General features: G+C 38.7%; 1 protein-coding gene across 3 annotated transcripts in view; it reads left to right on the top strand.

Annotated features, from left to right (window-relative positions):
* AKT3 (v-akt murine thymoma viral oncogene homolog 3) overlaps nucleotides 1–27,870 on the top strand; it is a 383,708-nt gene that overhangs the window by 239,682 nt on the left and 116,156 nt on the right. For all 3 annotated transcript variants that reach the window (XM_006898067.1, XM_006898066.1, XM_006898068.1), the window contains exon 5: nucleotides 10,517–10,648. In XM_006898067.1, coding sequence (XP_006898129.1) covers nucleotides 10,517–10,648 — 132 coding nt within the window. The remainder of the gene's footprint in view (nucleotides 1–10,516; nucleotides 10,649–27,870) is intronic.

The following is a 27,870-nucleotide window of genomic DNA, read 5'->3' on the forward strand; positions in this document are numbered from 1 at the left end:
ATAAAATATGATGTATTCTGGAGAACATCCCATGCATATTGGAGAAGAAGGTATACTATGCTTTTTTGGCATGTATTAGCCTGTAAATATCTGTGGGATCAAGTTGGTTTAAATTCTTGGTATTTTTAAGTGATACATAATGTTGTATGGTGTGGGTGTCCCATGACTGCTTTAGGTTTTACTTCGTTGATGGACACTTTGAGTGGTTTGCGAGCTGTTATAAATATAGTGCTGTAGTAAACATGGGTGTGAGTATGTAATTTTGTGCTGTGCTTCTTATTTCTTTGGTGTAAAACTTGGTAATGGGACTACTGAAACAAATGGTATTTCTATTCTCAAATTTCTAAGGAAGCACAAACTGTTTTTCATCATGATTCCATCATTTTACCTTCCCAGTAGCAATGCATGAGACTTTCAGTGCTGTTTTTGCTAGGGTAAGCTGTCTCATACTTGTTTTGATTTGTATCTGTGTAACAGCTGATAATCTTGAGCATTTTTTTTTATGTGTTGCTCAGACGTCTAAATGTCTTTGATGAAGTATCTATTCTGTCGTCTGCTTATTTGTAATTGAGTTTGTCTTTTCTTGTTGGTGCTTTGAGTTTTCTGTAAATCTTAGAGATGAGCTCCTTGTCAGATGTGTTCCTGACAAAGATTTGGGTTTTTTCCCCTCCAGCTTTCAAGAGTAGGTTCTCTCTTTAGTCTTGTAGAGAAGTCTTTTATTGTACATGAGGATTTAATCTTAAGGAGTTCCAGTCCTCTTGCTTATACTCTGTTGGTTGCACATTAGTTATATTTAATAATCTATTTATGCAGTAGCTTAAAACTCTTGAGTTTGCAGTAATTTTTCCTTTGGTGAGCTTTATAGTTTTAAGTTTTATACTGAGCTCAATGATCCATCTTGAGTTATTTTTTGTTTACGACATGAGATAATGGGTCTTGTTTCAATTTTCTGTGAATAGACACTACAATGCTATTTAAATAAATTGTCCTTTCACAATTAAATAGTTTTGTGTTTTTGTGAAATACCATTTGTCTGTAGGTAGATAGATGGGTTTATTTCCACATTGTGAATTTTATACTATTGGTCAGTATGCTTATCACTGTACAAGTACTAAGTTGTTGGGATTTCTGAAGTGATGTAGTTGGTTTTGAGAGCGGGAAGTGTGAAACCTCCTATTTTGTTTTTCTTCCTCAGTATGTCAGCACATCTCGGGTCTTTTTCCTTTCCACATGAAATTGGTGATTACTTTTTCCATCTCTTTGAAAAATATTGATGGTGTGGGATAGAGATATTACATTATGTTTGTCATTTGCTTTTGGTAATATTGTCATTTTTATATTGAGTCTTTCAATCCAAGAACATGATATATTTTCCTATTTGCGTATACCTTTTTGGGTTCCTTGTAGTAATGTTTTATAGTTTTCTTTGTAAAGGTCTTTTGTATCTTTGGTTAGAATTATTCCTAAATAGGTTCATCTTTTGAATTACTCTTGTGAATGTCTTTACTTCCTTTATTTTTTTTCTTCGATTTTCTTTATTACCGTTGAGAAAACAAGCTGATTTTTATATTGATCTTGTACTTTGCCGTGACTGAGTTGACAATTAGATCCAGTGACTTTCTTACAGACTTTGTGGTTATTTCTATATATAGTATCCTAATATCTACATATTGCGATAGTTTTACTTTGTATCAATTTGGATGCTTTCCCCCCCCCATTGCCATATTACTCTAACTAGGGCTTATAAAACACTATTGAGCAGGAACAGTAAGACTATCTTTAGAGTGCTAAAGAGCAAGGATGTAATTTTAAAAGCCTGATCCAAACGATGGCATTTTCTATTGCCTTCTAGCCACATAAAAGTTGTACCATGAATAAGGAAGACCAGAAATGAATACTGGTGTTGGTGAAGAATATTGAACATTCTCTGGACTGTCAAAAGAGCAAACAAATCTATCTTGGAAAAAGTGTAGCCTGAGTAATACTTAGAAGCAAAAGTTGTGTTACTTCATCTCACCCATTTTGACCATATTGTCAGGAGGCTCAGTCCCTGGAAAAGAACATGATATTTATAAAGATGGAAAGGTAGCCTAAGAAAAGACCATAAGGAGATGGTTTGACATGGTGCCTCAGTACCAGGGATCTGGTACTCAGAGATTGTGAGGCTGGCACAGGAGAGGAAAAGGCATCTGTATACATAGTGTGTCTTTGCGTCTGCGTTCATGTAAAGACAGCTAGCAAAACAACAGCTGAGGTGATTTAAAGGTTTGGCCCTAGACAGTGAACATTGTCGTGCACCATGCAGAATTTATTTGTTGTTATTATGTGTCATTGAATTGCCTGCAATTCATAGTGATCCTGTGTACAACAGCCCTTGCTCTGATACACCTACCCCCATTTCCCCAGACACTGAGTTAATCCATCTCATCGAGGTTCTTCCTCTCCTGTGCTGTCCCTCCACCCTCCCAAGCATGAAGTCCCTCTCCAAGGACTGGTCCCTCCCTGCAACATGTCCTAAGTATGTCAGACGAAGCTTCACAATCCTTGCCTCCAAGGTTCAGCCTGATTTAACCCTCTCCAGGACAAAGCTGTTTGTTCTCTTAGCAGTCCATGATATAGTCAGTACTCTTCTCCAGCACTACAGCTCAAAGACATCAATTCTTCTGTCATTCCGAGTCATTATCCAGCTTTCTGATGCATAATAAGTGATTGTAAATACCATGGCCTGTATCAGGCACACCAGTCTCCAGACTGACATCATTGCTCTTCAGAACTTTACAGAGGTCTCTGACAACAGACTTTTCCAGTGCAATATGTCTTTTAATTTCCTGGCTTCTGGTTCCATGTGTTGATTGTGGAGCCCAGCAAGCTAAAGCTGTTTACAATTTCAATTCCTTCACCATCCATCGCAATGCTGCCAATTGGCCCACTGGTGAAAATCTTTGTTTTATTGTTAATGAGATTCAGTCCATATTCAAGGCTGTAGTTCTTGACCTTCTGCAGCAAGGGCTTCGGGTCCTTCTCAGTTTCAGCAAACAAGGTTGTATCATCTGCATAATGAGTTTATGAGTCTTCCTCCAATCCTGATGTCACATTTCTCCTCATAGAGCTTAGCCTCCCAGATAATCTGTTCTGCATATAAATTGGAAAGATATGGAGATAGGAGACATCCCTGGCATATACCCTTCCCAATTTTGAACCATGCAGTGTTCCCTTGCTCTATTCTGATGGCTGTCTCCTGGTCCAAGTATAGGTTTCTCATTAGCACGATCAAGTGTTCTGGGATTCCCATTCTTCTCAGAGTCAGCCACAATTTGTTGTGATCCATGCAGTCAAATGCCTTTGCATAGTCAGTGAAACACAAATAGACATTTCTCTGGTATTCCCTTCTTTCAGCCAAGATCCATCAAACATTAACTACAATATCCCTAGCACCACGATCCCTTCTAAACCCAGCCTGGACTTCTGGCAGTTCTCTGTAGATGTGCTGTTCAGTCGTTTTTGAATAATCTTCAGCAGAATCTTGCTTGCATGTGAAATGAATGATACTGTTCCATAAGTTCCACACTGTCAGATCGCCTTTCTTTGAAATGGGAGCAAATACAGATCTCTTTCCGGTCACTGAAATATTAATTTTATTACAATGAAAATTTTAAAGAGAAACACTGCATTGTAACTGCCCACTGTGATTTATTGTGGATAGTATCCTAAGGTTGATTCCACCTTACAGTGACTGCACATATGCAGAACAGACCACTCTGATTTCTTTGCTGATACTGTGCTGAGAATAGTCTTCCTGCTCTCTCTTGACTGCCTCCTTCAGCTGTATGGCTCTTTTTCCTGTGCTAGATAGAATAATGTCATCGTATTTACTCTGCTGCTAAGAAACTCCCCGGGAGGAACAAGGGTATTAGCTAGAGAGTAAAAATTCAAAAATTTTACAGTCACATTTAAGTGTTTATTGTTTGTATGAAATGATGACTTTGGAGGAATCTTGTTAGAGGATGCTCTGTAAGGGCTCTGTGTACAGGTTAAAAGACAAATGGGAATCAGTGATTTGCTTATTTTTAAATGACTATGTGAGGTTAGGAAGCTCTGGTGACCTGTAAGTTGTTGCCCAGTCAACTGAAAGGCAGGCTGTTAGAAAGGGAGGCTGTCTACTCCCACAGGGCTTATAGCCTTGAAAACCCCCTGGAGGATCAGCTATGCGTCAGTTTGGACATATCAGCAAGAAGTGTAATAGAATAAGGTCTCTTGGAAAAACTGGTTATAATCTCTTCATTTTAGGCTTTAAATCTAATCAGTCCTTCTGCCTTGCTGTTAAGTCTAATTCCAGTTCTTGATAATATATCAACTAATGGTTGGGTAATGAGCTTCTCAGCCAACTCAAAGGCAGACATTTGAGATCCACCTGTTTCTCCATAAAAGATGGGCAGTCTCCTCCCTTGCAATTCACTGTCTCTGAAAACCCACTGGAGGATCAGCCAGGAATAGATTTCAACTCCACACACACCAACAACTAAAAATGCTTGGCTACAATGGTGGATGTGAGGAGAAAAAAAGAAAAGGAGGTGCTAGAACATGTTCATTTGTAGTATCTCAATTGCTTGATGGTACTTATTACAAGAGGAACTGTGGCATCATCAGTGTTGCTGAAATGAACCCTTTGAATTAACCTCTCCTCCCTTTCATCCTTAGAAATTCTTTGGGGACTGTTCTGTCCTTTTAGGGTTGCTGTGACTTGGAATTGACTCAGTGGCAACAAGTTTTGGCTTTTCCTCTATGAGAAAAAGCACTGGAGGAAGTAGACATGTAGGCAGAGTGGTGGCACCATTCCCCCCTCAGTGCCTCCCAGGGCTTGCTTTGGCTTAGTTCTAACATTTTGACAGTTAAGTGTCTACAATTTCAGGAGTTTAAAAATCACATGTTCCAACACCTATGCATTGTTTTTAGAGAAATTATGTTCTTCCTCAGGTAAGTATTCTTTTAACCTATATGTATGCACTTCTTACTCATTTTTGCTTACTTCCTAGTGTGTGTATAGAATGTAAATATAAAATGGATTTCCAAAAGAGCAAACAAATCTGTCTGGGAGGAAGTACAGCCAGGGTGCCCCTTAGAAGCCAGGATGGTGACACTTCATGTCATTTATTTTGTGCTTATTTTTAGGAGAGGCCAGTCTTGGAAAAATATATCATGCTGGGAAAGATAGAGGGTCAGAGAAAGAGAAGACCCTCACCAAGGTGGATTGAGAGAGTGATTCTAACAATGGGCTTGAGCATGTGAAAGATCATGAGAATGGGAATAAGATAGAGCAAGGTTTAGGTCTGTTGTCCTTAGGGTTGTTCTGAGTCCTCTATGATGATATCTAACAAAAGCTACTTTGGTTACAATACTGTGAGATGCTGTGGGAAAACGTCTTGCATGATCTAAGAAGCATCAGAAGAAGATAGAGGAGGGGAGCTCTGGTGGCCTAGTGGCAAGGAGCTGCAACTACAAACCCAGAGGCGCACGGTTCTAATCCACCAGATGCTCTGCCGGGGAAGGAGGGGCAATCTCCTCCTGTACCAGTCAGATCTGATTTGACGGTACACGCACACAAAAGATAATAAAATTTAAAAAAAAAAAAAAAAAAAGAAGAAGATAGAGGGAATACACACAGAGTCACTGTACCAAAACAAATTGGTTGACACTGAAACATTTGGGAAATAGCATATCATAAAGAGCCTGTGGTAATAAAGAATGAAATTCAAGCAGCATTGATGGCATTCGTAAAAAATTAGGCCCCATCCAAATAAATAGGATACAGATTGACATGTTTCAACTAATAGATACAGCCCTATATACACATTAGCCTACAGCACTAGTCTGTGCCAGGAAATACGGAAGACAGCTACTTGACCTGCTGGCTGGAAAAGATCCATATTTGTTTCCATTTTAAAGAAAGATAATCCAAAAAAATGTGGAAATTATTGAACAAAATAATAAATAGCACATACAAGCAAAGTATTGCTGAAGATTATCCCAAAACGACTAGAACAGTACTTTGACAGAAGTTTAGACTGGCTTTAGAAGAGGCCGTGATACCAGGGCTATCATTGCAGATGGATCTTGGCTGAAAACGGAAAATACCAGAAGAAAGTCCATTTGTTTTTTATTGACTATGCAGAGGCCTTTGACTGTGTGGATCATAACTGTGACTAACATTGAGAAGAATAAGAATCTTAGAACTTAATTGTGCTTATATGAAACCTATACCTAGTCTAAGAAACTGTTAACCCAAACAGAGCAAGGGTACACTGCATGTTGTAAAATCAAGAAAATTGTACCAGGGTTGTATCCTTTCTTCATACCTATTCAGCAAATAATTCAAGAAGCTGAACTTTATGAAGAGAAAGGTAGTATCAGGATCAGAGAAAGACTTATTAAAAATCTGCCTTATATAGATGATACAGTCTTGCTTGCTGAAAGTAAGGATGACTTGAAATGCTTGTTGCAGAAGATCAAAAACTGTAGCCTTCAATATGGATTACATTACAATATCAAAAATCCTCACCACTGGGCCAGTAGGCAGTAACATGATAGATGGAGAAAAGTTTGACACTATCAATACTTTCATCTTATTTGGATCCACAGTTAACACCTTTGGTAGAAGCAGAAATCCAAAGATGTATTGCACTGGTAAAGTCCATTGTCCAGGACCTTTCCAAAATACAAGGAGCAATGATGTCAGTTTAAAGGGTAAGATGTGCCTGATTCAGGCCATGATCTTTTCAGTCACTTACTGCACATTTGAGAATAAGGATGACAGAAGAAGAATCAATTCCTTTGAATTGTGGGTGTTGGAAGAAAGTATAGAACATTTCATGAACTGCAAAAAAGGATGAACAGCTATGTCTTGAAGAAAGTGCAACCAGAGTGTTCCTTAGAGGTAAAGATGATGAACTTTCAGCTCACATTCTTTGGACATATTGTGAGGAGAGGCTGTTCCTTGGAGAAGGGAGATCATGCTTGGAAAGGCAGAGGAGAGGAAAACCCCTATCGGAATGAATTGACACAGTGACTGTAGCAATGGGCTCAGGTATGTCAGAGATGAGGACAATGGCACAGGATAGGACAGAGTTCAGATCTGCTGTTCATATGGTCACTGTGAGTCGTACTACACTCGGCGGTGCCTAACAACATGTAAAATGAGAAGGAGCTATTTTCTGCACACGTGGAGTCACAGTGCTTTGGAATCAGTTCCCTGACTACTGTCACAAGCAACATGAAACTGTCATACAAATGCATCTCTCTCTAAAATGTCTGAAAATGATGTCCTGAAATGATCATTCGGTACTTTTACCTGCCAGTTGCTTTTCTCAGTGTCACTACCACCGCGCGTGCGCGCGCAGCTCTTAACAGTTTGTATTTTCAGAAATTTTTCATCACCTTTTGGTATTTGCTGAACCTGACAAAGCCATATGAACATGTTGTATACTGTTGAGTTGGAACTGACTCATAGCTAGCTTTCAGTGGGTTTTCAGAGGCAATAAATCACACAGGAGAACATAGCAGCTGGTGGATCTGAACCCATGCCTTTGGGATTGCAGCACAGCTTCTTACCACAAGGCCATTAAAGGGACAAAATGCCACTATTCAGAATCTTTGTTTCTTGAGTTCTTAGCATTGAGCTTAGAGGATGAATCTTTCTGTAAGTGTATGTATGCTCTCATTTCTGACTGAAGTCTTACAGTATCTTTTTGTCCTTGATACCCATATGTAATAGAAAAACATTTTCTAATAAATGACATTCTGTTTGTAAAGATTAAGTAGTTACTGTATAAACCAAGCTGAATGTGCGCATTTGGTTTCAAAGAAACTTTTAAAATTTTCTGAAGTTTTGTCAGGTCAGATATGGAATATGGTTATGATTTAATTACACAAAATGCCTTTTAATAATATTACTTTCTGTGCAGATTTCTCTTTGTTGTTTTCAAGGTTGACAATCAAACTGACAGAAGTTGTGAAATTTCAAATTAAGGCTGTCATACTTTTTTTTTTTTTTAAAAAAAAAAACCCAACTTATTGTCCTCAGAATACCAGTCCTTAAGGAACATAATAGTGTTTTGTAATAGTACATTGCTTTTTATCTAAAAAGTCCTAAGTTTTCAGGTTTTTGCTTGGGGTTTTTTTGGGTTTGTTTTTTTTTTATCTTTCTCTTTGCATTCTTTGCATTTAGTGAGAAGGCAAATCAAGTGTCATTTTCTGGTGCTGTTAGGTGAAAATGGAAAAGTAGTTCTGAAATAAAGCTGTGTGAAATGAAAGGATGCCATGGTCTGGCCAAAAGAAGATGTTTTCCATTACTTGCTGTCATGGAATTATGTGATCCCAGTCAACCATAATGGTTTCTAACAAGACTGTATTACTGCTTGGGACTCTGGTGTGAGGGGTCATGTGCTATCACGTAGATCTCTGAGCAGCAGCCGTTGGCTGGCATATTGGTAGGCTGGAAAGTCCAGAAAACTTCTCCTGTGTCAGAGGCCTTTGACTAACTGCACACTGAGCGGCCCTGGTTCTCACTTTATGCTGAATCTCCTTCTCTGGGGCCTTCTTTCCAGCCTGTTTGTCCAGCTGAACAGCCTGGGCTTTCTTAGATAGTGAGAGCTTTCTCCTGTGAGGCAGAGGGAAGAAACCACCAGGATTCTTTAAGACTGAGTGTGAAAGTGGCACAGAATCACCTTCCTCATCATTTATGGTCAAAGTAGACTTAAGGCTGGCCAGATAGATGCCACCACTCCCTGAGAAGAACCCCATGTTTTTATAGGAAGTAGAGAATCAGTGGCAGCATTCTATGAAAAATTTCAGTCATCGATAGCTTTGTGGTTTTATAGTACTAGTAAGTGTAGTCTTAAAAGTCACCTACCCATTGTCACCTGCTGTTTGTTCAAAAGGATGATTTCTTTGTGTTGTATTTGACTGTTAGTTGAATTAGCAAATACGATTTTTTGTTTGTTTTGATTTGGTTTTTGTTTAAGTTTGTCCTTTTAGCTCTTTGGTACTTTTTAAAGGATACTTTTAGTTTTAAACTTGCAATGATACTGAAGAGTTAAGAGGTTACAGCTTGACATTTAGTGGAAATTATAAAAACTGTAGACAGCAAACAATGCTGAGTATCAGTGCAGGCATTCCTTCTAAAATATATAAACTTTTGATATCTGTGCTCAAGAGATGTGGCCTGTAGTTTTAATTTTATCAAGGAATTTGCCTCTTTTTATCTAAGTTGTTGATTTTATTGGCATAAAGCTGGTTATAATATTCTATATAAACCAGTTAAAATCTGATAATGGAAATCCAGTCTTTCCCCCTCCCCAACCCCCATTTTGGTTGCACTAGAAGTTTATCACCTTTATGGACCTTTTCAGAGGACCAGTTTGTGTTCTCAGTGCTTTTTCTCTTTTTAAAATGTCATTTATTTCAGGTCTCATCTTTATCATTTACTTTGCCTCTCAATTCTTTTGCATTTTCGAAATTCTGTAGTGACATCATTGAATTCGCTTCAGATGGCTACTAAACAAAAAAAACCCAAAATAGTTGTTAAAAACCACAGATATTTTCAATGACTCCTGTTTTTCTGTCAGATAAAATGCCAATTTCTGCTTCCTTATTAATATGTCTCTTAAAGGAATTAAAGTTTAATATGGCAAAGCTGAAAATACACCTTTCCATTCACACTTCCATCCAGAAGCCCATAGAAATGTCATTAAAGGAGTTTTAGAAGGGACTAAGTTCACAGAATTGAAAAGTTAGGTGAGAGGGCAGAATTAGTGGACCACATATGGAGGAGCCTTGTAGGTAGAGCCCAGGGAAGAGAACATGGGTATGCCCTCCCATCAGGACCCTGGAACCGCTGATTTAGAAGTTAGAATGAAAGTTAAACTGAAAATGGGAATAATTAAAGATGCTCTTTGCAGAGCTCTCTGAAGTCCTGTTCTATATTTACCAGTTGCATCTCATCAGTTAATCTTTTGTCTTCTATCCCTTTCTTTTTACATTATTCCAAGATTGTTTTTAGCATTTCTTAAACACATCTTTCTCTCTTAGGGGTTTCTTCTTAGCCCATCTTTGTGTGTTCTCAGCTAGCTTTTTCCACAATTTTTGTTCCCCTTGGAAATGTTTGGGAGGGACATTTGTAGATATTACATTGTCTGGAAGTTGCTTAATTGTAGTCACCTTACTAAATCCTTGAAAGTGTGTGTCTTTGGAATAAATAAAAAGGAGTTCTTGTGTCTTTATGCTTGACTAATAATTCAACAGTGAATTTTATGAATAATTCTTGCCATATCTGAGATTTAAGTTACTTCAGTCTGTGATTATTGACGAAACAGCCTGTATTAGTATGATTTTTACTCATTTATGAGTATACAGAAATTGGGAAAATTTGTTTTTTTAGTGAATATTGCAAGTATACATGTATAAATGTACACAAATATTAATTCTTTGAAATATTTCATATTGTTTAATTTGTATTTTGCAGACAATGAATGATTTTGACTATTTGAAACTACTAGGTAAAGGCACTTTTGGAAAAGTTATTTTGGTTCGAGAGAAGGCAAGTGGGAAGTATTATGCTATGAAGATTCTGAAAAAAGAAGTTATCATTGCAAAGGTAATGTTGATTACTCAGTTTTTATTTGCCTTGTGAATGTGCAAGCTAAAGTGTAGAAATTCCATTCAGCAACCAAAATATTGATTATTGAGTACTGCTAAGGGGTGTGTGTATATATATGTTTCAATATTTATATTGTTAAATTTTTCAAGTTTCTCATGTTATCTAAATAATAAATATAAAGCTGTTTTATTTTCTTGGAGAAGTAGATATGTTAATATCTGTGTGCTTGGGAGAATTTTTTTGGCATAATTTATAACCTATATCTAAAAATGATGCTTTTCTCCCCAAAGTTCTCAATTTCTACACTTGCGATTAGGATAGTAAAGATGATTTTGTGTCCATAAATCATAGCGTTTATGAGAAATTTTCAAGATGTTAGGTGGAAAAACAGCCTGGGTAGATTGGAAAATACTAAACTTAAGAAACACTGAAAAGTTGGCAAGTTTTTAAAATTCTTCCAGGAAGTCTTAAAAACTTGTTCTATTGTTTAAGACGTGTGCTGAATTAACATCCCTGTGATGCCAGTTATCACTTAAGTTTCTGCTGCATCCCAGTCGTCTTACTAGACAAGGTTGATGCACTTTACAGGTTGCTCCATGCTTCATTCAATAAATGACATGTAACTTAGTTGTCATACTTTATAGACTGCCTCTCACTTATTTTCAGCTGAATTTTCATCCATGGAATCTATGGCTTCAGGACTTTATGAAGCTCTGTTCTCCGTCATTGTTCATTGATTTCAATCTCAGCTTCTCCACCAAGTCTGTGTCTTGGATCGAAATAACATCAGCTTGAATTTATGGAATCCTAGATCCCATTCCAGCTTTGCATCTTACCACCTAATAACCTTTTAGCAACCTGCTAAAACTTTAGAGGAGTACCACTTCCCTAAAAACATTTGAAAATGTTTGCAGGGAATATGCTTTTTTCTTAGCGCAGAGGCTAGGCAGGTGTAAGAGTGAGGAAAATGGATGGTCCTACAGAGATCCAGCATGCAAAATGTCTTGCAATATGTTAAACCATCGAGCAGAGCCTTAGTTTTTTCATCCATAAAATAAGTAGAATGAAAGCTTTCGGACAGAATATATGGAGTCTAAGAATATGTCTTCAGCATAGTATCTGGTATTTTTTTTTTTAACTAAGCTGGTATTTGTCTGGGAGGAGGTATACTGTGACACGTTCTGCCACATGCTAAATAATCTCAAGCAGATCACTAAACATTTTATGTCAGGATTTCATCATCTACATTCATGCCAGAGGATTGTTGTTAAGATTAAAAGAATAAATAAATGCAGCATTTATCGTATTTTGAAATATTTATGAAATAGATTTAATACTTTTATATTATTAAAATAATTTAAATAATAGGAAATAGAAATATGTTAAAATATTTGCTGTAATTATTATCACTACCATAATATGTTATACCGTGCCAGTAATAAACAAACCATACTGTATGTCAAACATCAGCCAATCAATATGTGTCATTCTTTTTCTTTTATTCATTAAACTCCCTTCTACTCTATTACTCTGTTCTTCAGAGAAAAGAATATCCTTATAGACACTGTATACCCTCTGATTATTCATACTTTGAATGACTGTCCAGAACTGGTCCTGTATTTCAATTGATGTAATCCTTACTAGTTTCTTAAAGAATGGTTGCTTATTGATAGCGAAGTGAGTAATAATAACCTGAGTTTCTGAGGTCTGAATGCAGACATGCCCTTACACACGTTGTGTCTGGAGGTCAACAATGGCCATGATTTCTTACTGGTGTGTTAACCTTGATACTGTGTTAAATGGTGTCTACTGCATTCCCCTACACTAAAGTCACAGTTTTCCCCTTTCTAATTTATAAATAACCATAAGTTTTTCACTTGCTAATTCATAAATACCTTAGACTGACTCCTTGAAGACTATGCAAATACCCCGTTTACCCTTAAACTTTCATCCACTGAATCCCTGTAGTGAATTCCTGTTTTCCTTGTCCCTTCAGCATTGACTACTGCAGTTCTTCCGTTAGGAAAAAAAGTTTCTCCCTCACGTGTGTATATGTTTAATGATTTCATTATGCAGATGTGGAATTTTGACTATTTCTTTTTCTTTGGGCTCAAACCCTGTATGCATTGTTTTAACGTTAGCCACTAAGAGCAGATGCCCCTTAGGTTATTCGCGTGCACCTTTCTCATCCTTTCACTCTTTGTTACTGTGTCCTTCCTTTTGGCACTCCATGTTTTCCCACGCTCATCTTGTATTTTCTCCAAGCATTGCATTTAGCCATTCTCCAAGGAAACCTGATTTGATTTCCTTGTTTCTATAGTATAAGAAAATGTAATGAAGTCTTGGAGATGTACAGCAGATGATACGATAATCACATAGACACAGTAGAAAGTAGAACATAGAACTGACCAGAATAGGCAAAGGAAGGAAAAGTAGATGAGAAGGGGACTCTCAGAGCCTGATGGAAATGCCTAGGCTCCTGTTTTAGCAAGTTCTAAGAGCATTAATGGGTATAGCATTTGTGTTACCAGGACAAAATCTGAACTACTCTTCTTAGTGTTGTTTGTTACTGAATACTCTGTCTGGGCTAGAAGGAGCCCTGGTGGCACAGTGTTTCCACACATTCACCTGTGGACCCAGGAGTTAGTGGTCCAAACCCCTCAGCTCCTGTGCAGGAGAAAGATGTGGCTGGATCACAACTTTGAGAAACCTATGGGACACAGCTGCTCTCCGGTCAGTCCTCCCCAGTCAGAATTGATCCAAGGCAATGGGCTTGGTTTTAGTAATCCTGAGTCAGTTACCCATAAGCTGTGCCCAGGTGTTGTCTCTCTGTAGGTGACATGTGCTGTACCCCATCTGGAAATGGCTAAGTCCAAAATTCCAGAGATGCTGCTGGCAGTACTGACAGGTAAGCTCCAGTCCATATAAGTGAATTTTGGATATTCCAAAATTAGATTGGAAGGAGGGTCTTGGTAGCACCAAAGTGTTGACTGTACTGTGGCTTGCCGTTGCACGTGCCTCTGCTGAAAAACAGGTTTTTGGGGGTAGTTTTGTAGCTAACAGCTGGTAATATTCCTGGAGGTGGAATATGTATCTTACAGATTCCAGATGGCCTAGCCAGGTACTGGTCTTCTCCCTTTGGTTAGTTCCTGGGTTAGAAGCAGCAACAGTTTTGTTTTAGTTGATTTTGCAGCGGTGCAGAAGGTAGGCTTACTGATGTGGTGTATCTTGCTCCTAACCAAAAGACTGCAGAACTGAGTTCAAACTCACCATGTGAGAAAGATGGGCTGTTTTCCTCCTGTTAGAATTTACAGCCCCAGAAACTTGTTGTGAGGTCACCTTGACAACAGTAAGTAGCGTGTCACAATTCTGGTGATGCACTGGTTAAAGTATTCAGTCAGTAACCTGAAGATTGGCAGTTCAAACCCAGCAGCTGCTCAATAGGAGAAAGATGTTCTCCTGCTCAGTTGCTGAGTTGGCTCTGTGGCAGTGGGAGGGGCTGATGGAGTGTCACAGGGGACTCCTGCCTGCACTACCCCTGAGGATTTCAATTTGTGCTAATGCTCAGAGATGTGTTAGGTTCGTTAGCCATCTCTGGGAATCCTAAGAGTGAGGCTAGCTTGTTCTCGAATTTCTGATGTTAGCACAGCACATCCTCACACTCAGCGCACATTTCTGAGCCTAACTACCTTCCAGCTATGTGAGCCAGGCTGACACAGCAGTGGACTCAGACAAGCTGGTAAGCTGTCGGATGTTGCTGAACCAGGCCGTGTTCTGCTCTCACGTACAGCAGATTGTCAGCTGGCCCCTCTCTCTCCATCTCTGGGCCTGTTGTACAGCGATTTTACTGATCCTAGCACTTTAACTACTAATCTTACCCTTGTCCACCAAATATTTGATGTCATCTCAAATTAGCAGGCTATGTTGACTTAGGCAGTACTGCCAGTTCTCAGGGAGCACTGGTGGCTTGTGCAAGCCAGTGCAGAGGTAGGCAGTTCTGATCCACCAGCTGCTTCATGGGAAAAAGGTGGGTGAGCTCCTCCTGTGTGATTTACTGCCTCTGAAAACCTGCTGGACAGTCAGGTACAAGTCAGTTCTGACTGGACAGTACAATAGGTTCCCACGTGGTATGTGAAATACCAGCCAAAGGACACTTGTACCTTCTGCTTTCCAGGAGTAGGTTAACGAAAGTGATCTGACAGGATAGCTATTCTGTTGATAGATTTAGGAAGAAACCTGGTTGCACAGTGGTTCGGGCCCAGCAGCTTCACCAGAAGTTTGGCAGTTAAAACCCACTAGACACTCCATGGGAGAAAAATGAGGCACTCTGCTTTTGTAAAGATTTACAGCCTTGGAAGTTCTATGAAGCCATTTTGCTCTGTTCTGTTTTGCAGATTAACTCATTGACCATGAGCTTGGTTAGGAATACGTCCAAGTAAACCACTTAGCATAAAGTCAGTGTACACATTCCACGTTTCATCCAAATTTTTGTCAGAATTCCATCAACAGCTATGTCCTCCTCATAACCTTCTATCTAATTGTAGCGCCGATTAGGATGTCACTGAGAGGTTTGGAATACAGTGTAGTGAGTCTCTCATTTAAGAGTCCCAGCAAAGTGTTTTTCCTGTCATCTGACCATTTATGTCCGTGTGCAGGTGGCCTTGATTCCCTCACCAGGTTCTTTCATCAGTCATTGTCCTGCTGACCATTGTTCTCAATGAGTTGAGGACAAGTTCCTTATATCATTGTTTAGGGCTCATCATTGAGCCTACCTAACCTCTCGTTAAAATGAAGTGTATCATCTCCCAGATCCTGTTATGTGTGGTGGAGTTAGGCCTAGTCTTAGGTGACTCTCCAGCTGTGGGAGTTCTGCTGTCTTAGCAGTAAGGAATTGTGCTGCCAAACCAAAGGTATGAAGTTCGAATCCATCAGCTGCTCAACAGGAGAAAGATGGACAGTTTTCATCCCATGAGATTTACTGCCTCTGGAAACCCTTCAAAGGACCAGCTATGAATCAGTCCCGACTCAATAATTAACAACAGCTACCTTTGGTAGCTCTCCTTTAAGACCTTAGTGTCAACTCCATCAACATGAACCCCATGAGTATATTTTATTTATGCCACTTCTTATTAAATCTTTCCCCTGTTAGAAAGGATTCTTTGACTATTCCTTTTGGTTTTCCTTCTTGTGACTCGCTGTAAGTTTCTTGTTGTCTTTGAAACATCTAACAAGAAGCTAGACAGTAAGTCTGATGTGATTTCTTGGACTGTTGATTTTGTAGCAGTTAAGCTGCTTGCAGTGGTCATACAACAGGGACTCCCTTAATCACAGTGCTTGCTATGATTTGGGTAAGGGACATATCAAGTAGGGAGACACTCCAGTCATCATAAAGCCAGCCAGGTATTGCTGGTGTATACCATGTATCAGCTACAGAATATTAAGGAGGGGAAGTACAGTCATCATCAGAGGGTAGACACAGTTGACAGCAGCCTTGATCCAGTTGACCAGGCTGACGGTCTCCTCAAAGTGGTCTGCTTTGTGTGTGGAGCTGTGAAGCCATCCCATCAGTCATAAACTGTGAGTCTTGCACCAACGCAGACATGCTTCTCCATTGCACGGTGCTCAACCAAGAGGGCTGCTTCTCTGTGAGTCACTCCCACAGTCCTTTATAACAAAGGAATTTCAAGAAGCCCTTGACACCAAGTTACATCACTCATTAACACAGGTGTCCAGATGGGCTAGCTTCTTGGTGACCAGAGACCAAAAGGCTTGAGATCTGTTGTTCTAGCAAGATTTGTAAACCTGACACTTGAGGTCACAGCTCAGTCTATTGTCATTTTACCTTTTACAGGTAAAAAGATCTGCAGAGTGGTATATTTAGCTTGTTCCACCTTGCCATGCATTTCCTTACATATCCAGTGGACCTGGACATGTCGTTTCTAAATTCACTGGCATCTTTGACCTTCAGTAGCTAATTATAGGGAGCTGCTGTGTGGATGATTTCACCAGTGATTTGGACCTGAGTCAAGCTCCGAGATTCATCATCATCATCATCCTGTCTCCTCCTCTGTCCCACTTAGCTGCTGTGCCATGTTTCTTCAACTTCCTGTTACACTTTGCATCAATGACTGTGCTTATCCTAGGAAGTGGATAATGAAAATGTTTTGTGTGACCTGTTGTACCTTGCTCCGTGGTCATTATGCTACACGAGCATGAGTTTACAGGTTTGTGTTGCAGAACTGCTGCTTGCAGTTAGTTAATGATGCTTTTGCCATCATTTTGGCCTAGTGGGTAAGGAGTTGTGCCTCCAAACCTAAGGCAGGTGATTTGGATCCACTATCTGCTCCACCATGGAGATGGATGGGCAGTGTCCTCTCTGTGATTTATATCCTCTGAAAACATGCTGGAAGATTAGCTGTGAATCGGTTCCAATTCAGTGACACATAACAACATCATTCTCTTAAGAGTATATATTGAAGTCATCACTCATTATTTATTCATTCATTCTAATGAGTATACATTTAGCACTTTATGACTTCTAGGGACTGTTCTAGACACTGGGCGCTCTGGTGGCATAGCCTATAGAGAGTCTACTGCTAACCCAAAGGCCATGTCTTCCTGGCAGTTAGAATCTACCAGTGGCTCTGCAGGAGGAAGATGGACACTCTCCTCTAGTGTCATGTGCAGCCTCTGAAAACCCACCAGAGGGTCAGCTGTGAATGGGTTCCCACTTCATGACGATGAGAGAGAGATTCTAGACCCTGAGACGCAGATCAATAATAGGAGAATTCCACCTCTTTTATACATTACATTTTAGTCAGGAGACAGAAAACAACATATAAAGCAAATGAGTGAATCATGCACTATGCAAGGAACTAATATACTGTGGAGATTGATAAAGCAAAGTAAGGAGATAAAAAGTAGTGGTACTGAGTTTTGTATTTGTGCACCTTCCTTTTTTTTTTGTATTTATGCACCTTCTAATAGAATGATTAAAAGAAACTTCCACGAGAGAGTGAAATTTCAGCAAAGATTTTAAGAGATGAGGAAACAGTTCACTCAGATGTCTTGGAGGAACAATGTTGAAATAGCATTGAAAGGCCCATGATTAAGCAATGTCTTCCATGAGCTCTTAGTCCAGAATCACTGGTCAAGATAAGAATGGTAGAGGGTGGGGCTGGGACGGTTATTCAGGCTCCTGTGTATACCGTACAGATATTGGTGTTTATGCTCTGAGTGAAGTGTGAAGCCACTGCAAGTTTTTAAGCAGTGGAGCTACATACTTTCACTTTTGTTTCCCTGGTGACCTTTTTCGATGTTCCGAATACCCGTAAGTTGTAAGCCAGGAACTTATCAGCAGTTACTTGCAGTGAGCCAGGTCATTGGTGCAGGGCAGGTGCATGAAGGTCGTGAGATTTAATCAGATGCTGTATATATTTTAATACAGAGCCAGACACTTCTTAACACATTACATATAGAACATGACAGAAAAGAAGGAGGTGACAGATCATTCCAAGTTTTTTGACCTGTGCAGTTTGGAAGGGTGATGTCATTCATGCCATGTTGATGACTGGGGAGAAGTATGTTCTGGTCTGTGTTAAGAGCAGATTGCAGGTTAGGTCCCCTGGCTTAAGAATGGGCATTTCTTGAGCTGAAAGAAGATGTCTGGGTTGAGGTGTAAATTTGACAGTCAGCATATCTCTTGTTGGAACCATTGTTGTTGTTTATCAGGTGTCTTCCCATCAACTGTCACTCTTGGGGACCCTGGAACACAGATCTGAACTCTGTTCTACCCTGCACCATCCTCATGATTTCTGATATGTTGAGCCCATTGTTACCCTCACTGTTGTTATTATTGAGAACAGTCACATTGGAACCAGATGCATAGCTGAGCCGTGAGTGGATTTTCATAGGCAGCAAATCACACAGGTGGAGACGGCCCATCATTCTCCTGTGCAGAGCTGCTGGATTTGAACTGCATGCTTTTGGGTTAGCTGTGTAATTCCTCATCACTAAGCCACCAGAGCTCTCTACTCTGAAAGAAATCCCCAGGGGAATCAGAGTACTCCCTCCGAGAAGAAAGGCTTGTGGAAATGGATCAGCAAGACACTGAATTAAAAAGACAACCAAGAGGAAGAAATGTAGAGATCCTTGGTCTCCTGGAAACGAAAGGAAGAACATGTTTTCAGGAGGAGGAAGTGATTCAGTTGTCAAATGTTTTTGGCAGCATGCATTCTCCATGAGTAGGAAGCAAGATAAAATTCTGAAGTTGTGAGGGATTGGGGTTGAGGTAGAGACAACTTCATGAAAAGCTTCTGGTCTTCAAAGTTAGATAGGCCAGGCTGAAATCCAAGCAGCTTGATTGGGCAAGACAACCTTACAGGGTTAATGGTTAATGTATACATTCAACACATGTTCCAGGCTTGGTGGAGGCCTGGCACAGGCTACAAGGAATCACCCTGTGTATAAAGGGACCTAGGTTGCAGTGGGTGAAAGAACCCTTTACAAGATGTAGCTTGGATTGAAGTGAGAATTGCAGTTGTGTTGATCAGTGTGATTATGCAAAGTGTTTTTTCCTTTGGTGTGGCATGTAGAGAGGAAACAGTAAAGATTAACATAATACAGTAGTAGAGAGTAGAATGAGCAATGCATCCAAGTGGTGACACTCCAGAGTTTTAAGGAAAACTAAGATCATGAGACGTATTGCACTGGGACCTGTGTACTGGTTATTGCAGGGATGTGTTGCACTGTAGTCAAGGACCTTTCCATATTATTGAGGAGCAGTGATGTCAGTTTGATGACTAAGGTGCACCTGATTAAGGTCATGGTCTTTTCAGTCACCTGTTAGGCATCTGAGAGCTGGATAGTGAGTGAGGATGGCAGGAGAAGAATTAATGTCTTTGAACTGTGATGTTAGAGAAGAGTGCAGAATAGCCCATGGACTGTCAAAAACACAAACATGTATCTTGGAGAAAATGCAGCCAGAGTGATCCTTGAAGGCAAAAATGATTCAACTTCACCTCGCCTACTTGGGCATGTTGCTAGAACATCATGCTTGGAAAGGTGGAGGGACCGCGAAGAAGTGAAAGACCCTCAGCCAGGTGGATTGATACTCCAGCAATGGGCCTGAGAGTATCAGAGATTGTGAGTATGGCATAGGATCAAACAGGGTTAAGATCTGTTGTTCATAGGGTCGCTATGAGTCATGCTTGACTCCATAGCATCTAAAAGTACCAAGGTCCAGTGTGAATATATTGCAATGCAAGAACAATTCATGTAGCCTTCATCCAAATAATATTTGGAGGAGGAGCATCAAAAACAAAGTGTCAGGTATAGAAGTTGAGGAAAGGTTAAGTAGTGATCGTAGATAAGATAAAATTGTGTTCCTGTTTTCTCCTTCAATTAGAAGAATCATAAAAGAATAGAAATAGAAATCAAGGATCAGTGAGAAGACAGTCTGACAGCTGCAGAGTGGGAGCAATATTAGAAGTCAGAATCTCGGCTAGTGCTCAGTTTTTAAAAGGTGGGGGAAGTGAGATCCTAGAAATGTAGAGATTGATAAGTGTGACATCTTTCCTCAGAAAAAAAAGATATAGATTGCTAACATATGGCTCGTGAAGATGGGAAAAAAGAGAGAGTGATCACTGATAGTCATTGTAGTTTAACTAGGAAAAAAATGGGCCAAGGTAACAACTTTCCCCTCTTCTTCCTCCTTTCTCCCAAACTTCCTTTCTGTTATTTTTAAGTGTCCTTGAGTTAACTAGGATTCAGAGCACCTCTACTAACTATGGCTCTATCCTCACTGTCCTGAGCCAGCCGCCTTGCTCCAACAAAACAGATTTTAAAAATATTCTTAATTAATATTTTATGATGGATAAGAGTATCTCTGTTTCAAAAGCCTTTTTAATGAAAATGCTATTATATTTATTTTGTATACCCAAGAATACTCTTCACTTACAACTATGAAAAACATGCATATTTTTAAAAAAATACATCACATTGTTGTAATCATGAAGTTTTATCACTGTTACTTTAAGTTTTATTTTGACATGTCACTTTTAACTGTAATTAAAATTTACTGGCATCTGTGTTTGCTTTTCAGCTCGAACATACCTTATCTTCAGAAACTAATTAGTATGTGAAATAGAGTACCATTCAATTTGCATTAACAGGAAAAGTTCTAAACTGATCAGATGTAAAATGTGGTAGAAAATACATTTTGATATATGAAAACTATTTACATATTATTAATTCCAGTTCTATGAGTACAACAAAGAAATACTATTTTCTCTTTTGTGTCCTTACTCCCTTTGATATGCTAAGGCAGATTATAGTATTTATTAAAAAATTAAAGCCAAAATTAACCTTTGCCCGTGAAAATGAAGAACATTTGGAAACATAGCTAATAATCAGTGACTGGGGCAATTGGGATGGGTGTATCGGAGATGGTGCGATTGGCACAGGACAGCAGAGTTTAGGGCTGTTGTACATAGGGTCACTATGAGTCGCAAGCGACTCGACGGCACATAACAACAACAAACAACATACATAATCATCCTGTTTTTGAAAAATTGAAATGTCCTCAGAGAAATATTTTCTGAAGCACTGGAATATTCAGAAGGGTTTTATGCATATTTTTTCCCCTTAGTCTCTTCCTTGTTTCCTAAACCAAATCATGGAACAATGGAATGCCTACCAAGGAAATGTTATCTCATCTCTGTGTGTCTTCTTGACTCGCTAAAGAAATACTCCTTTGGATTTACCTTCATGTTGAAGACACACATTTTTTTTAGATTATCACTGTTGATAGTATGGCTCAGACTATCTCAAAATTAACCTGCTTTCCTCTTTCTACTCTGGTGGTGTAGCAGGAAGTCATACTGCCAGCCCACAGGCCAATTTTTCATTTTACTGCCACTGTAACAGTCTACACTATCCGCATTTTCCTCTAGAATACGTCGGTATTCAGTTGATTCCTCCTATTTTTTGCTCTCCTTCTCAGAGGAACCTGGGGAAATGTGTTAAAACGGACATCATACTGTATCTTAGTCGCTTCTTCTACCTTCACATCGCCCCACTTAAATTCTTCCAGTACTTTTCCACTCCATAGTTTCCTTCATGGCCCATTTTAACATAGAGGATCCCCCCCCTTTTGTCTTAATATCACTGAGTAGAATTGGTAATATATGTAAGCTTGCAAACCTCCTTATTTCTTAATGAATTCTCTGTTAGCATGTGAACTCCATGAACAATGAAACAGTGTCTTTTTATTCTTTTACCTTTTCTTACCTATCATGTCCTTAGCATTTATAGTAATTACACATCAAAGAATGTTTTTTAATGAGTGAATTGAATCCAAGGTTCCACAAGTAAAATAACCCCTAACATAGCACTTACGCATAATACAGTGCAAGTCATACTTTCCTCTTCTCTACCTCCCCACCCTCTGTTTACACTGACTGCTATTAAACTGCAATGAAAATGTCTCTATTCTTTTGTCCATTGCTCCAACTTCAGTATCTTGAATAGTACTCAATAAATTCCTGTTATGTATTTGTTAAATAGAAGAAGAAAGGAAAATTTAAACATCTAATGTTTTAGAATTCATTCCCAAGATAAAAGGTTCCATTCAGCAAATGCTTATTGAGTACTTACTTAATTCTGAGAGTGTGCTTGGTAGACATCAAGGACATTAAAAAAGAAAAATCAATGGTAGAGTGCTATTTCTGTTATTCATAGGCTTTTCAAAGGCCTGCTGTTTCAGAAGCAGGGAGCCCATTCTGCTTCTTTGCCTGGAAGCTCCACTGAACTTCTCCACTAGGGATGATCCTGCTGATAACTTGAAATCTTGATGGCCCAGCTTCTGGCATCACAACAACACAAAAGGCACAGCGGTATGACGACCTGACAGAAAAGTACTGTACCCACAGGAGCAGATAGAGAGAAAAAAAAAAAGCAAAAATACATCTGAAAAGCTGTGGGAAATAAAAACCAAGCTCTCTGGCCTGGGACAGCAGAATACTAGAGTAAGTCTTCCCGGTCAGGAGAGAGCTTTTGCTCATCTGAGGGACAACCAGGAATAGCCCAAGATGTGAGCAAGGTCCCATGTAGCACCTCTTCTGGTCAAGGGGTTTGTTGAGAGATAGGTCACCCAGGCTGTGCAGAATTCCTGCTAGCCTTGGAGAACCCTGGGCTTAGTATGCCAGGCTAGAGATTATGTCTTTGCCAGGCTTTCAAAAACCATGTGAATAACAGAAGATTGTTGGAAGGTCCAAAAAAATAAGAAACACCTGCAAACATTGATTAAGAATTAGAATGTGGAATGTACAATGTATGAATCTAGGAAAATTGGAAGCTTTCAGAAATGAAATGGAATGCATGAAGATCAGCATATCCTAGTCATTAGTGAGCTGGGATGAACTGATATTGGCTATTTTGAATCATACAATCATATGATCTGTATTGGAGAAGGATAATGTTACATTCCTAGTCAAAAGAACATTTCACAGTCTCTTCTGAAGGACAGTGCTGTGATAGGATACTAACCATAGAGATACAAAGAAGACTTATTAATTTGTTTGTTACTCAAATACACACCAGTCACTAAAGCCAAAAATGAAGAAATTGAGGATTTCTAATACTTTTGTAGCCTGAAATTGATTGAATGTGCAGTCAAGATGCATTGATAATAATTGGTCACCAGAACACAGAAGTTGCAAACAAAGGACTGACTGATAGAAACATTGGCCTTGGTGGCAAAAGTGCAGCTGGAGATTGTGTGATGGAATTCTGTCCAATCAGTGATTTATTACTTTATAGTACCATTTTTTATAAAACATGTCGTGACTATACACGAGCCTCACCTAATGGATGACACAGGAATCAGATTGACATATTTGTGAAAAGAGACATTGGAGAAACTCAGTATCAGCAGTCAGAATGGCATCCTGTTGAACAGACCACTTTGAAGCTGAAAAAATGGAAAATAAATCCACAAGAACTAATATGTGAACTTGAGTTTATCCCAGCTGAATTTAAAAATTCATCTCGAGAATAGATTGGATACGTGAACTAATGACCAAACAGACACATTGTAGATGACGTCAAGGTTATTACCTATGAAAAAAGCTGAGGGTCACTCCAAAATCAGAAAGAAAAGACCGAAGTGGATGTCAGAAGAGACTCAGAATGAAACTTGTACTAGAATGTTAAGAAGCCACAACAAAGGGAAGAATTGCTGTTGTAACAGAGCATTGTAAGAAAATTCCAAAGGGCAACTTGAGATGACGAAGTATTTCAACAGTGTGCAAGAAACTAGGGTTAGAAAAGCAAAAGGGAAGCAGAGCATACTTGGAATTTCTCATGCTGAAAGAACTGAAGAAGAAATTAAAATCTTGAGTTGTAATACTGAAGAATTTTTATTACTGATGGAATATTTATTAGTGGTGGTTGTAGAAGCTGTTGAGTCATAGTGCCCCTGTGAACAACAGATCTGGACCTTGTCCTGATTTTGGTGCCATCTTTACATGATCTGAACACCCTAACCCATTGCTGCAATCATTGTGTGTTGATCCTTCTAGTTGAGGCTCTTCTCTTTTCATCAGCTTTCACTTTTCCAAGCATAATGTCCCTCTCCAGAGAATAGCCTCTCCTAGCTACACATTCGAAGTATGTGAGACATAGCTTTGTTGTTTTTATCTCCAAGGAACACTCTGGATTCACCTTCTTTTAGACAAACCTGTTTGTTCTTTTGGCAGTCCGTGGGATATTCGGAACTCTTCTCCAACACTACAGCATCAGTTCTTATGTCATCCTTATTCATTGTCCAGTTCTCATATGCATAGCAAGACCATGGCATGAATCAGGTGCACCTAGGCCTCAAACTGACATCATCACACCTCATTAATTTCGGCCCCTAACTGCAGACTTTGCCAGTGCAATATGTCTTCTGATCTACTGACTGCTGGTACCATGGGTATTGATTGTAAAAATGAATGACATAGGATGTTCATCAAAAGAAGATGGAAGGGATACACAGAGTGACTACCAAAAAGAATTGACCCACACTGAATCATCTCAGGAAGTAGTATATGATCAAGAACCAGTGGTAATGAAGGAAGAAGTTGAAGCTGCACTGAAGGCATTGGCAAAAAAATAAGACCCCTAAGAATTGATGGAATATAAATGGAGGTGTTTTCAGCAAGAAGCTGTAGCCCTGGATGTGCACATTAGTCTATGCCAAGAAATTCAGAAGATAGTGACGTGGCCAACCAACTGGAAGAGATCCATATTTGTTCTTGTTCCAAAAAATGGTGATCAAACAGAATGTGGAAATTAGAACAGTATCATTAATATGATATAAAAATAAAATCATGCTGAAGATTATTAAAGAACAACTGGAACAGTAAAATTAACAGTGAGTTGTCAAATATTCAAGCTGGATTCAGAAGAGGCAAGTGAATCTTAATTGAAAGCAGGGGTTTTATTTTTTTTTTTTATTTTTCAAAGAGAAAAACCAACTGGGGGGAGGGGTTGGCATAGAGGGAAATGTGCAACAATAAATGAATGGAAATCCAAAGTCTCTATAAACTTTAATTAAAATTTCAATTAAAACATTTAAAAAAAAAGAATAACAGAAAGATGTTTACATGTGTTTTATTGACTGTGAATCTTAATGTTCCATGTAAACCCAAGAAGCAGTTGTAGGGACGAAACAAGGGAACATTGCAGGGTTTAAAATCTGGGAAGTTGTTCATTAGGGTTGTTTCCTTTCTCTGTACTTAGTCTGTATGCTGAACAAATAATTTGAGAAGCTAGACTATAAGAAGAAGAATGTGACATCAGAATTGGATGACGATTCCTTAACAACTAAGCAGATGAGCACAGAGTTTGCAGAAAGTGAGTGTGTGAGAGTCTAAGCACTTACCACAGAAGATTCAAGACTACACATTTTTAGTTATAGATTACGTCTTAAACATCAAGAAAACTAAAATCCTCACCACTGGTCCTACAGGCAACATAGTAGAAAAGACTGAATTTGTTAAGGATTTAGTGGTATTTGGATCCACACTCAATACCCTTAGTAGCAGCCATAAAGAAGAAAAAAATGTTTGGGAAAAATCTGTAGTCACTTTAATGTACTGAATGGCAAAGTTACCAGTTTAAAATTTACGGTGTACCCAATCCAGGCCAAAGTGTTTTAGTTGTTTCTGTGTATCTGAAAGTCGGACAGTGAATAAGGAAGACCAGAGAGGAAGAGATTTCTTTGAATTGCAGTATTGTTGGAGAGTATAGTCTATACCATGGACTGCCAGAAGGGAAAAAAATGTGCCTTGGAGGATATGCAACCAGGGTGCTGCTTAGAGGCAAGAATGGCAAAACTTCATTCATTTCACATACACTGGTCATGCTATTAGGAGGTGCCAGTCCTTGGAAAAGCAGGGTCGATGAAAGAGGAAGACCATTAAGGAGATGGATTAACACGGTTAATCTGTTAACAGTTGCTTTAAGCGTGTGGACAGTGCAGGATGGAAGGGGCAAAGTTCTAATCTGTTGTTTATAGGTCACAGTGAGTATTAATAGTCCACTTTATGACACCTAGTGCAACAGCATGGCAGTATTTTTTTTTCTTTAGAGTTATTTTATATAAGCATATTCGTTGGGGAAAAAAAATACCAGCCAAGAATCCTCTACCCAGGAAAACTGTCCATCAAATGTGATGATGAAATGAGGTCATTTTCAATTAAACAGAAACTTAGGGAATTAATGAGAACTAGACAAACCCTTTAAAAAATCAAGAAATACTGAAGTTCTTCTTATCAAGAGCCAACAATAGACGACAAACTAAAATTAACACACATGACAACATCATTCACAAACTGATTTAGACAAAGACATATATAAAGGATAGTAAACATAGAAGGCTAAAAATAGGGAACCAGCAGCTCAACAAAGGATGAATGGGTGAAGAAACACAGTATATTCATACAATGAATGATACATTATTAAAAGATGTTGAATTTGTGTTACATTGCAAACCTGAATTAATCTAGAACAAATTAAGTTATGCTGAGGGATGTCAGTCAGTCACAAGGGGGCAATTATGCTGTAAAATCACTATAATAAAAAGCTAAGGAAGCGTGAAAAAATATTTGTCAATTAGTTTGAGATAATAGTAGTGTAACAGTAACTTTCAGATTGTCTGAACAGTCAGACCCAACTTCTCTAAAATACAGACTACAGAGGTTTCACTAGTGTGCTTTTTTCCACTGGCTCAGACATTCTTCTCAGACTTAGCTGGCCTCACCCTTGTGGAGCAGCTTTGGAGTAGAGTCTCCTTTGAACAGTCTGTCAATTATTTATTTCTTTTTTTTTTTAGGTTTAAATGCAGTTCAACTGCTTTTGTAAAGGTGTTAAAGATAATGCACGGCCCACACATTCTTCCCTTCATATCCTACTTATAATTTAATTTTTCTTTACTGACTACATTATGATAAGATCCAAAATGACCTTTGTTTATGATCTTGCTAGATGCCTGGGGCTGAGATGTGGTGTTTGGATAGTTTTCTTTCTTACTTCTTTATGAGTATATTACTTCTGTTATTGGAACCATTTTTTTTTCTGTTCTCCATATGTTTAGGACAGTCTCTCTCCCACTTTTTATGTCAGGATGAGTGTCTTGGGAAAATTAATACTTAAGCTATACGAGATTTGACATGAAAATAAAGGTTTTATTGTTTTGGGATTGAAGTATAGGTTATGCCACCTAAGTTTTAAAATTACCACCTTGAGTAGGATGGGAAAACAAAAGAAACATGTCATTTTTATGCTTTGTTTTTTATTCTCTAAAAGTTGTAAATTAGAAGTGAATCTCATGTCTGCTTTTTTGCATTTCTCATTTTGATAACATTTTTCTAAGTCAAGAGATTTTTAAATTGTGTGTCTTTACTAAAATACAGCCTCATATTTCCTTGTATTCGAAACTTGGAAATATTAACTATCTAATGTTTAAATATTAGATGCTGATGGATTTATTTCAGGAGAAGATTCTGTTATTTACTTTTTGTGTGTCTGTGATTATTTTTAATATTAATACAAATTTTGTATCAGTTTATGTGCATTAAATGTATAGCTTTCTGAATGCTTGTTAGAAGCAGAGAAGATAAGACTTCATCTCACATGTTCAGTCATGTTATTAGGAGAGGCCAGTCCTTGAGGGA

The sequence above is a fragment of the Elephantulus edwardii genome, unplaced genomic scaffold (genome assembly GCF_000299155.1).
Source record: "Elephantulus edwardii isolate Elephantulus edwardi_28Jun2011 unplaced genomic scaffold, EleEdw1.0 scaffold00219, whole genome shotgun sequence".
In the NCBI taxonomy this organism is placed as follows: Eukaryota; Metazoa; Chordata; class Mammalia; order Macroscelidea; family Macroscelididae; genus Elephantulus; species Elephantulus edwardii.